We start from the raw sequence: 12,809 nt of genomic DNA on the forward strand, positions 1-12,809 counted from the left end.
TCCTCCTTTTAACAACCTTTTATGTACTTGAAAACTATTGTTATCATGTCCCCTCTCAGTCTTCTCTTTTCAAGACTAAACAAACCCAATTTTTTCAATCTTCCCTCATAGGTCATGCTTTCTAAACCTTTAATCATTTAATCAAATCTTACAGGCCTTAGCCTGTAGACCTTGCATTACAGCCTTGCTTTACTTATATACCTAATACACACTCATCACCTAAATACTCATCAATTCTATACTCCTATCCTACTTATCTCTATTAATCACACATTGATAATATATGAAATAGCATATGAGTTCACCATGACAACAACACAATTAAATAATAAAATGAGCTAATTGGCTATCGAGTTCATACTACAAACAGATGCCTCCGGAGTAGGGTTTGGAGCCGTACTTTCTCAAATGGTAGGAGAGGGAGCACACCCAGTCTTGTACTTCAATAGGAAACTCCTTCCCAGAGACCAGAAGTAAGCGGTAGTGGAGAAGGAATGCCTCTCAGTAAACTAGGCCATGGAAAGCTTCTGATAGTACCAGCTTGGATGGAGGGTTATAACAGACCATGCCCACCTGAAATAGATGAACTGAAGAAAGAAAAAATGCAAGGGTAAAAGATGATGAAGGCCCTTCTCCCTATGAACTGAAAAGAGGTCATCTCAGGTTAATTAGAGACACCTGAGCGCAATTAAGGGCTGCCACTGACCTTTAAAATCCCCTCTTCTGGTGAGAGGGAGAGGATGGATGAGACACAAGCTGCAGCAAGGTTAGTAGCAGCAGGGAGAAGAGGCTTTTCTTGGGTGGAAGGCTGTCTCTCCTCCCTATAGGGAAGACAACCAAGTTACTTGCTGTTTGGGAAAGGACTGGCACCCAGAAGCCAGCGTAATAAGGCAACACCCTGGAGAGGGAGCAGGGAAAGGTATTTTGCTCTTTTTTATTGTTGTTTTGCTTTAAGAGAACTACTAGGGGCTGTCCTGAGGGCCACCTTGTAAACACAGAGAAATAAACCAGAGTGAAGAATAAATAGCCTCTAGAGTAGGACTGATTTACTCCAGGCCCCCACCCCGTCCCGCATTGCCCAAGGGAGAAACACTGAGGTCGATGAGGTGAAGGAGGTACCTTACCACAATATATATATGTCAAAACAGATAAGGCAAGAAAAATAATTGGGAAAATGACCCCTTCTGGGGACAGGGCGACTCCTTTCAAATTTCTGGTCTCTATGTTCTTCCCCCATTCTTCTCCACTCTCCTACTGTCAATTACCCATCTTTTATCCCTTGTTCCATAACTTTGCGCAGACTCAGCTGACTTAATTACCTTATCTGTGTATTTATCTATTCTGAACCCCTGACTAAAACATTCTTATGTATAAAGAACAATAACTAACCTAAACATATTTTTGCTTATCCTACTAAAACTTATTTTTATCTATCTACTTCTGTCATCTATTCTCTGCTGTTAATCACATTGGCTCCATCTAGTTGTTCTTATCTCACAGGTCTGTTTTTGAGACCTGGGGTTTCGCTAGTTAGCTTGTGTTTGGGGGCACCTGAAGTTACCAATTCCCTTCATGACACTCCACTTCACCTGCTGTTTACATAGACCAAGGTTTTACAAAGTAAGACACAAACGAGGTTTCACACAACTCTGAAGCTGTTTCAACTAAGTTCAGGAATTCTGCATCAGCAGAGACACATAGAAAAAGCAAAAATTCATTTATATTTCCTTATAATATTAATTTCTCTAAGATCTATCTATCTATATAGATAGATATATAGATATAGATATTTGACTAACACAATTCATTACACAGTTTTCTAACAAGGCAAACAGCTGGCTTGGGCCCAGATGCACAGAAAAGGCAATTGTTTTCTCCAGGACATTCAGGAAAACATGGGAAAGAACTGTCCCCACTCCATATGATGAAGTTTCAGAAGCCAATTGCAATGGTAGAGAAGCATCAAAGTGCATAAGAACTTCAGCTGATATCAACAGTTTTTTTGCTTCCTTAAATGCACACTCACACTCTTTAGACCATTTCCATTTTCTCTTTGCTTGTAACAGTTCGTGTAAAGGTGCCAATACTGTCACCAAATTAGGCAGAAATGTATGTTAATTTTTGTGCTGCTTAACTATTACGGTAACTGTGACATGTTCTCTGACGGTGGCACTTGAAGAACCGCCTTCTCTTTCTTTGTGGATTTCCTTCAGCACATGGCATCAAATTACATGTCCAAGGTATTCAACTGAAGGCTTGAAAGACTTATTTTTGTCTCCCTGTATTCAGTCCAGGGTCTTCCAACTGTTGCAAGACAGTGTTCAAATTTCAAAGATGATCCTCTCCTGTAAGCAGGATGTCATCTAAATAGCCTTGAACTCCAATTAGTGTCTTCAGAACCTCATTCATGGCTTTCTGGCACCTGCTACTAAGAGTAGCAAATAAATCTTCAATATGAGGTGTAGACCAGTATCCACTACATAAAACTGGATTCAGTGTCACTTTGAAATCTAAACAAATTCGGACTGAGTCATCCTGCTTGATCACTGGTCCGATGGGTGTAGCCCACTCCCTGTTTGAAACTGGTGACTAGACTCCAGTGTTCACTAAATGGTCCAAATTAGCTTCCACCAGAGGCTTCAGAGCAGAAGGCACATGTCCAGGCTTGCAATAATTTGGCTGGCTGTCAGACTGAACAGTGAGATTCACTGACACATTGCTCATCTGTCCAAGTTATTTTACAAAAACTTTGGAGAGAGCGTGTCCTGTATTTCTTGAAGATTTTGAGGTGCTTTTATGATTGCCTTGATCTCAGTCCAATTAATGGTAGATACTTTCTTTCAATCACATACAAAGGTAAAATGACTGATTGTCCATCTAGTTCAACTTTCACATGGAGCATGCTGTTTGAGACTAACTTTTTTCTGATATAAGTCTTCAAAACCTTGGAGATTTCTTCCAAGGGAACTTGTGAAAAAATCTGGTGATAGGTAGATGCAGAAATCAGTGATACAGCATGTCCAGTATCAAGCTCTATTGTTGTAGGAATTCCTTCGATCAAGCTTGTAACCAAATGCCATCTCTGACTCCAGCTTCTGAGAACACATGTAATGCGAGGTCTTGGTCAGTGTCACTAGAGCTCTTATCTTTTCCCACATTAAGAATTCCCAACTTCGATCCCTTCTTAGATTTAGTCATCAGAAGTGTCTTCTTGGATGTACAGTTGCTGTGTTGTTGGTCACTGAACTGTGTAATGGATCATGGCAATGTCTCCTTTATTCTGGCACTTGCTGCAAATAACCTGATGTTCTCAGCAATCCATCTCAGAGTGCCCAGTTTGTGCACAACGGTCAAACAGAAATTCCTTACGTGCCCATGGTCCTCTGTCTCACCAATGCAAGAGGTAAACTACTTGGTTCACACTAAATTCCAGAGAATCCTTCTCTGCGGTCACCATTGCAACTGCAACTTCAACAGCTTTCTTCAATGTAAGCGCTGATACCGTCAATAACGTCTTCTGGACCTGGTCATTGGGTAATCCAGAGACTAACTGGTTGTGCAGGGTATCACTTAATGTTTGTCCAAACTGACAATGCTCTCACAGCTTCCTTAAAGCAGCAATGAACTGTGCTACTAACTCTCCACTTCCCAGAGGTCGCTGATGAATCTGATATCGTTCTGCTACCACCAGTGGAGTAGGAGAAAAATGTTCCTGCATCACTGCAGTATTTGCAGCACATGTAGCAGTTCTGGGCACAGTTCGAGATAACAGGTCACACAGCAGCCCACCTGCCTTCGGACCCATCACTGACAGCAAGGCTGAAACTCATTGTCTATATTTCATGCTCTAATTAATTACAATAAAATGTGATTTAAATTCCAGATTTACAAACTATTAAACAAGAGAAAATAATTAATCGAAATAGCTCAATTAACACCACACACAATTATAGAGAAAAGTCTCTAACAGGGTCATTAAAACACAGATTTTGTGATAGAGAATTTCTGATGTCTCTTTTTAAGAATGTCTCTTTCTTTGCAGCGTTTTGTGAATCTCTTCAATTTCTTGGTATTCATCCTGTAAGTCTGCAAAAAAGAACAGCGGCTTAAAACATGGTTCATTTTCTTTCTTTTGAACAAGAATTGTCCATTTCCCTTTATTATGTAGCAAGGAAAGTGTTCTAATCTCCCACACAAACGAAGGAAAACAAGGGTTACCATTGTATGTATTGAAGTGCTTGGCTGCATCAGGACTTTAATACCTCATACACTCAGAATTTAAGGCCAGAAGGGACCATCATGATCACCTAGTCTGACCTCCTGCACATTGCAGGCTACAGAACCTCACCCACCCACTCCTGTGATATACCCAGAACCTCTGGCTGAGTTACTGACGTCCTCAAATCACGGTTTAAAGACTTAAAGTTACAGAGAATCCACCATTTTACTCTCGTTTAAACCAGCAAGAGACCCGTGCTGCAGAGGAAGGTGAAACCCCCCAGGATCTCTGCCAATCTGACTTGGGGGGAAATCCCTTCCTGACCCCAAATACAGCGATCGGTTAGTCCCTGAGCACGTGGGCAAGACCCGTGAGCCAGACACTTGGGAAAGAATTCTCTGTAGTGACTCCGAGCCCTCCCCTTCTAGTGTCCCATTGCCGGCCATTGGGGATATTTGCCAATAGCAGTTGCAGATGGGCCATATGCCTGTGTAGACACCTCCACTCTTATTAATCTATTTACTCTTGAGTTAATCGTACTTAGCACCCACCTAGGGCTTTTCATCCATAGAGCTCAAAGTACTTTGGAAAGGTGGGTAAAGTCTCATTATTCCTATTTTACAGATGGGGAAACAGAGCAATTCAGTAATTTACTCAAGGCCACACAGAAGTATGCAGTAAAACCAGCAACAGAGCAGATGGCCTTGTGGTTAAGGCACTGCCCTCGCACTCAGGAAACGTGGGTTTGATTCCCAGCTCTATCAGCCTCTCTGTGAGCCCTTGGATAAGTTGTTTATCCCACAGCCACTCAAGTTAATAGAAAGTGCTCTGAGTATCTAGGCTGTATGTGTGGAGCCCACAGGTTGGATTGGCCAGGGTGTAAGGTGGCCATACAACTCTCCCTGCTCCATCTGCAGCCCCTCCATGACTGTTGTATGGGGCTAGGGGGGCCAGAGCCCTCCCACTTTTTGAAAGTGGCCAGGCCAGGCCCATGCACTTTTCACTGGGGCGGACCCCACCCCCTGCCCTCTGTAGTAAATGAAAGGGGGTGGAGGGGTAGCTCCCTTTTATGAACACCCAGCCAGCAAGTTAGCTATAAAGTCCCTCTTGGTGGCTGTTCTGTGCTTGCTTTACCTGTAAAGGGTTAACAAAGTTCCCCAGGTAAAGGAAAAGGAGTGGGCACCTGACCAAAAGAGCCAATGGGAGGCTAAAACTTCTTAAAATGGGAAAAAAACGTCCCCTTTGTCTGTCCTTCTCTGGAGAAGGAGACACGGAGCAGCCATGCTATAAGCAGGAATGCTGTGTAAGGCTTGAACCAGGTATGAAAATTCATCTTCCAGACCTACAAGCAATTATTTGGATAGGCAATGTTTAGTTAGACACAGTCAGGTTTATTTCTTATTCTGGCTTGTGGATCTCCTCCGTTCTAACCCCAGATGCTTTTGTTTGCTTGTAACATTTAAGCTGAACCCCCAAGAAAGCTAGTTTGAGTGCTTGATTTTTGGAATTGCTCTTTTAAAATCTAGCAAAAGCCTAAGTTCTGGATGTATTTTCTTCCTTTTAGTTTTTAATAAAATTTACCTTTGTTAAGAACAGGATTGGATTTTTGGTGTCCTAACAGGTTTGTGTCTATGCTGTTTGATTACCTGGGGGCAACAGCTAATTTCCTTTGTTTTCTTTCTCAGCTCTTCCCCGGAGGGCTTGAGGGTACCCCACAGGGAAGAATTCCCAAGTGCTCCTTCCTGGGTTCAAAGGGGGAGGGGGGGTTGCATTTGCGTGGTGGCAGCATTTACCAAGCCAAGGTCAGAGAAAAGCTGTAACCTTGGGAGTGTAATACAAGCCTGGAATAGCCAGTATTAATTTTTAAAATCGAGTGCAGAAGGTGGAGGCCCGCAAGGAAGTGCCAGAGTGGGGATTCAGCCTTGACACCCTGCTCTTCTCTCCAAGGCCCCATCCCATGGGCAGGCTAATGTGGAGCCCAGTCAGCGAGCCCGGGCAGTTGTGGGACCCACGACGGACCCTCGACCTGCCCAGGGTGTGGAGTGAGAGCAGCCCCTGGCCCATTTTCCCGCCCCCTGGGCTCTCTGCCCAGCGCAGGGCAGGTGGAGGTGGAGCGTCCGCGACAGCTGCCCACGGCTCTGTCCCTGACCCGGCTCTGGCCAGCCGGGGGAGGGCTCGGAGCTGCAGCCCGGCCATGGTAAGACTTGTGCCATGGGCAGCTGTGGGGAGCCGCGGACCCTCCACCTGCCCTGGGACACAGGCAGGGGACTGCTTTCAGCCCCCAGACCTTGCTCCATCTTCCGGCTTGGCTGGGGAGCAGGGTCTCTGGGGGAAGAGGAGGGGTTGTAGGGGGTGGGACATTGGGGGGAAGGGGAGGGGCAGGGGCCCCCCAGCACTCCTCCCCACTTGGGAAGGCTCTGATGCCCTTGACTGGGGCCACTGGATCTGCATAAAATGCAGCTCCTGCCCTCACAGGGACCTTCTGCATTAGACCCCTTTTTAAGGAGGGAGGGTGGAGTAGCGGTGTGTTCCAGCCCCACTGAGCCATCCAGGCCTTGCTGGGAGGACGTTCCTGTTTCCCCCCACACTGCGGCTCCACGTACTAAGGCAGTGGACTTCTCCCCATACACACAGGCCAGTTCACACTCAAATGTCATGTCAGGGCCTGGTTCAGCCACTGCCCCCCGTAGGGCAGCCTGTACATGGGCGAACATGCCTCTTGTTGTAGCATTTCATACCATAGGGGACAGAGAAGGTTCTGACTCCAGCCATGCCCATACCCAGGAGGAGATTTCAGAGTTTTACCTGGTAGCCTCTCGGTGAGTTCTTCCCGATGAGACCAGGCGAGTTTCAGCATGGTGGAAATGTCCGTCTGCAGCTTTGTCACGACAGAGTCCTGCAGCAAACACATTGCACAGCACGTGAGCATGGAAGTGACCTCACAGCAACTCAGCCCTAACAGTCAGCTCATCTAGGGGAGAAGGAGCTGGAGTCTGCACCATCTGGTGTAGCACCTGCTGAATAGTCTGTGAAGTTGTAATCACAATCAAGCACTGCTGTGCAATGTCACCAACCAGTCATACAAGTACCACCTAGGGCATCATGTGAAGGCTGTGGGGCTGCACAGGTGTAATATGAACCTTGTTTGCCCTGCAAAGCTTTTATTGCTGGTTTTGACAGGCAGAAAGGAAAGAGCCCAGCTTGACCCTCAGATCCCAAGGGGAATTTACAGAACCGGCAGGTGGTTTGGAAACAGAACATTTTATCTGGAGTGACAGTACAAATGATGCTCATGATGCCATTTTTACAGTCACTTTTCAGAGTAGAACCATCTATTAAGGTTTCATCTGAGAAAGCCGAATACAGTAGAACTGCATGAAACTCAATATCTAATATATATATATATGTGAAGTTTATAAAAATGAATATAAAACAGAACTAGGAATTGTAGAAAATTTATAAGAGAAGCAAAAGAATAAAAAGAATTCTATGGTCAGCAGAGTTAAGGAAAATTAAAAGTTTTTACAATATATTAGGAACAAAGAACCCCAATAATGGCATTCTTCATTATTGTCCATTGTTGAATGGAGTTATGGAATTGGACTATTAACAGATGGAAAAGATAAAATTATCATTAATAATTCAGAAAAGACAATAGTGTTCAATAAATATTAGGCAACTAGCCAAAGACTCAAAAAGTAATAGCAAAATGTTTTTTAAGTACTGTACATCATAAGCAGAAAGCCTGCAAAACAACCAGTGGGGCTGCTGGACGATCGAGATGCAAAAGGAGCACTCAAGGACGATAAGGCCATTGGGGAGAAACGAAATGAATTCTTTGCATCAGTCTTCACGGCTGAGGATGTGAGGGAGATTCCCAAACCTGAGCCATTCTTTTTAAGTGACAAATCTGAGGAACTGTCCCAGATTGAGGTATCAATTAGAGGAGGTTTTGGAACAAATTGATAAACCAAACATAAATAAGTCACCAGGACCAGATGGTATTCACCCAAGAGTTCTGAAGGAACTCAAATGTGAAATTGCAGAACTACTAACTGTAGTTTATAACTTTCAGCTTCTGTACCAAATGTCCGGAGGATAGCTAATCTGACTCCAATTTTTAAAAAGGGCTCCAGAGGTCATCCCGGCAATTACAGGCCAGTAAGCCTGACTTCAGTACTGGACAAACTGGTTGAAACTATAGTAAAGAACAAAATTGTCAGACATATAGATGAACATAATTTGTTGGGAAAAAGTCAATATGGTCTTTGTAAAGGGAAATCATGCCTCACCAATCTACTAGAATTCAACGAATGTGGACAAGGGGGACCGAGTGGATATAATGTACTTTCAGAAAGCCTTTGACAAGGTCTCTCACCAAAGACTCTTAAGAAAAGTATGCTGTCATGGGATAAGAGGGAAGGTCCTCTCATGGATTGTTAACTGGTTAAAAGATAGGAAACAAAGGGTAGGAATAAATGGTCAGTTTTCAGAATGGAGAGAGGTAAATAGTAGTGTCCCCCAGGGGTCTGTACTGGGACCAGTCCTATTCAGCGTATTCATAAATGATCTGGAAAAAGGGGTAAACAGTGAGGTGGCAAAATTTGCAGACAATACAAAACTACTCAGGATAGTTAAGTCCCAAGCAGACTGCAAGAGCTATAAAAGGATCTCACAAAACTGGGTGACTGGGCAATAAAATGGCAGATTAAATTCAGTATTGATAAATGCAAAGTAGTGCACATTGGACAACATAAATTCCAACTATACGTATAAATAATGTAGTCTAAATTAGCTGTTACCACTCAAGAAAGAGATCTTGGAGTCAATGTGGATACTCCTCTGAATACATTCACTCAATGTGCAGCGACAGTCAAAAAAGCGACCAGAATGTTGGGAATCATTAAGAAAGGGATAGATAATAACACAGAAAATATCATGTTGTCTCTATATAAATCCATGGCACACCCACATCTTGAATATTGCATACAGATGTGGTCACCCCATCTCAAAAAAGATATATTGGAATTGGAAAAGGGCAACAAAAATTATTAGGGTATGAAACTGCTGCCATATGAGGAGAGATTAATAAAACTGGGACTTTTCAGCTTGGAAAAGAGACGACTAAGGGGGGATATAAAATCATGACTGGTTTGAAGAAAGTAAATAAGGAAGAGATGTTTACTCCTTCTCATAACACAAGAACTAGGGGTCACCAAATGAAATTAATAGGCAGCAGGCTTAAAAACAAACAAAAGGAAGTATTTTTTTCACACAACGCACAGTCAACCTCTGGAACTCCTTGCCAGCGGATGTCGTGAAGGCCAAGACTATAACAGTGTTCAAAAAAGAACTAGACAAATTCATGGAGGATAGGTCCATCAATGGCTATTAGCCAGGATGGATGGGGATGGTGTCCTTAGCCTCTGTTTGCCCCTCTTTTATACTTCTTCACCGCTAGAAAGATCCTTGCTGTGACATGGGGTCAGGCAGCCCCCATTGATCAGGCAGTTCCCCATTGCACACGTGCTCTCTCTGAGAAGTCTCTCGGAGAGTGGATTCCCTTTAATGGGCCATCAGCACATGTCTGGCTGGTCCTTTGTGTTGGGATATGTAAGGGTTAAGTAAAGCCCTGGGAAACTGCTGGTGTGCTGGCATGGTATTAGGGAGTAGAAGCACTGGCTGTTTCCGCGCTTGATAAATAAAATGTTATCCCTCTCCCTTCCCTTTTGCTCGTTAAGGATTGATAAGCGTTGCAGCTGCATAAGGAATGTAGGGATCTAAGGGATACTCTTTGGGTAAAGCAGTGTTATCTCCCCCTCCCTTCTTTTCCTACCTACATAAACGAGCTCGGGGTCATAGCCCCTTCCTCCCTTCCCTGCGAACTGCTCATTAGGGGGGAAAATGGTTAACTACATAACTGTTGTTCTTTGAGATGTGTTGCTCATGTCCATTCCAATAGGTGTGTGCGCCGCATGCATGATCGCTGGAAAGCTTTTCCCCTGTTGGGTCGGCTGTGGAGACCCCTGGAGTGGTGCCTTCACGGCGGTGTATATATGACCCTGCCGACCCACCACCTGCTCAGTTCCTTCTTGCCGGAATATTCCGACACTGGGGAAGCGGGCGGGATTTGGAATGGACATGAGCCACACATCTCGAAGAATAAGAGTTACGAGAGGTAAGTAACCATTTTTTCTTCTTAGAGTGATTGCTCATGTACATTCCAGTAGGTGATTTCCAAGCAGTTGCCCAGGGGGAGGGGTCGGAGTTCACCTGATCGCTGAATGCAGGTCTGCCCTACGAAAGGCAGCATCATCCCTCGCCTGTTGGGTAATGGCGTAGTGTGAAATGAAGGTGTGGATGGAAGACCACATTGTCGCCTTGCAGACATCCTGGATAGGGACCTGCGCCAGGAATGCCGTGGACACCGCCTGCGCTCTGGTAGAGTGCGCCATAAGCAGAGGGGCTGGAACTTTAGCCAGGTCCTAGCAAGTCCCGATGTGATGAGATCGGAAGCCCCCTCATTCTTTCTGTGATGGCAATAAAGAGCTGTGGTGATTTACGAAACGGCTTTGTGCATGCAATGTAAAATGCAAAGGCACGTCTAACGTCCAGGGATTGGAACATACGCTCCCTGTTAGTGGCATGGGTTTTAGGAAAGAACACCGGTAAAAATATATCTTGGTTCACATGAAACTGGGATACAACCTTAGGGAGAAACGCAGAGTGAGGGTGTAGCTGCACCTTGTCCTTATAGAATACCGTATAAGGAGGTTTGGAGGTCAGTGTTCTGGATGTCAGTTTGGAGGTCAGTGCTAGTGGAGGTTATAGCCACCAGAAAGGCCACCTTCCAAGAGAGGTAGGACAGAGGACAGGTAGCCATGGGCTCAAAAGGGGGCCCCATGAGTGAGGACAGGACTAGGTTGAGGTCCCACCGGGGAACGGGCTGATGTACCGGGGGATAAAGTCTGTGCAAGCCCTTAAGAAACCTGCCCACCATGGGGTTACTGAATACTGACCCACCCAGGTGAAAGGCCGAAATGGGCGCAAGGTGTACCCCCAGGGATGATACTGCTAATCCGAGGGTTCAGCCATGGAGCTTCCACGCCATGAGGTGGAGGGACTCCAGATTGGGGAGTTGCAGACGGCCAGGGTCCTGTATGATTAGGGTCGGACAGAGTGGGAGCGCTACTGGTCTGTCCACTGAGAGGTTCAATAGCATGGTGAACCAGTGCTGGCGAGGCCACGCTGGCGCTATGAGGATCAAAGAAGCCCTGTCCTGGCGAGTCTTGAGGAACACTCTGTGTATGAGAGGGAATAGTGGAAACGCATACAGCAGGTGACCCGTTCATGATAAGTGAAAGGCATCCGAGGTAGAGCCTGGGCTGTGGTTCAGGAAGGAGCAGAACCTCTGGCACTTCCTCTTGTTCCATGTCGTGAACAGGTCCATGTGGGGAGAGCCCCACCTCTGGAAAATCGAGTGAGCGATGTCCGGTCTGAGGGACCATTTGTGACCGTGGAATGAGTGGCTGAGTTGGTCAGCTAGCTTGTTTTGCACCCCTGGAAGGTGCGATGCCTGTAGGTGTATAGAGGGGGCACTGCAAAAGTCCAACAGAGCGAGGACTTCCTGACACAGGGGAGAGGAGCGAGCACCACCCTGTTTGTTTATATAAAACATCGCTGCAGTATTGTCTGTGAGCACTGATACGTATATGCCCTGGAGGTGAGACTGGAACGCTTGGCATACTTGGCAAACCACCCTCAGCTCCCTTACATTGATGTGCAGGAATAGCTCTGTATGGGACCAGAGGCCCTGGGTTCTGATATTGCCCAGATGTGCTCCCCAACCGAGTGCCGAGGCGTCCGTGACCAGGGAGAGCATAGGTTGGGGTTTTGCAAAGGGTACTCACGCACAAACCAGCTGTGGTTGTAGCCACCAGTGGAGAGTTAAGAATCCGAGGCGGGAGGGTCACTATTGAGTCCAATGGGTCCCTGCCCTGTCTGTGCACTTGTGCTAACCATGCCTGGAGGGTCCGAAGGTGCAGTCTGGAGTGCTGGACTACGTATGTACAGGCTGCCATGTGCCCCAATAGCCTCATGCAATTTCTGGCTGTGGTTGTGGGAAAGTGGTGCAGGGTCTCGATAATGTCCATGAGCTCTTTGAAACGCAGTTCCGGAAGAAACACCCTCGCCTGTGTGGAGTCCAAGAGAGCGCCTGTGAACTCTATTCTTTGAGTGGGAGTCAGTGTGGACTTGGGCTCGTTCAACGTAAGTCCCAGCCTGCGAAAAGTTGCCCTGGTCAGGGATACATGTTCTGACACACTTTCCTAGGAATCGGCCTTGATGAGTCAGTCGTCCAGATATGGGAATACCCGCACCTGGTGCTTGCGGAGGAAGGCCGCCATGACCGCCATACACTTGGTGAACACCCGGGGTGCCGTTGAGAGGCCAAAAGGGGGTACCCTGAATTGGAAGTGCTGGCCACTGACTATGAATCTGAGAAAATGCCTGTGGGCTGGGATGATGCAAATATGGAAGTACGTGTCCTTCAAGTTGAGGGTGGCGTACCAGTCTCACAGATCCAGGGAGG

General features: G+C 45.9%; 1 protein-coding gene across 1 annotated transcript in view; it reads right to left on the bottom strand.

Moving 5' to 3' along the window:
- Positions 1 to 3,871: 3,871 nt before the first annotated feature.
- LOC128843329 (nuclear GTPase SLIP-GC-like) overlaps positions 3,872 to 12,809 on the bottom strand; it is a 62,082-nt gene continuing 53,144 nt past the window's right edge. Inside the window, exons 18-19 of the mRNA XM_054040096.1 lie at positions 7,025 to 7,115; positions 3,872 to 4,086 (exon numbers count right to left, since the gene is read on the bottom strand). Coding sequence (XP_053896071.1) covers positions 4,019 to 4,086; positions 7,025 to 7,115 — 159 coding nt within the window. The 3' untranslated portion in view covers positions 3,872 to 4,018. The remainder of the gene's footprint in view (positions 4,087 to 7,024; positions 7,116 to 12,809) is intronic.

This window comes from Malaclemys terrapin, chromosome 9 (genome assembly GCF_027887155.1).
Source record: "Malaclemys terrapin pileata isolate rMalTer1 chromosome 9, rMalTer1.hap1, whole genome shotgun sequence".
Taxonomy (NCBI): Eukaryota; Metazoa; Chordata; order Testudines; family Emydidae; genus Malaclemys; species Malaclemys terrapin.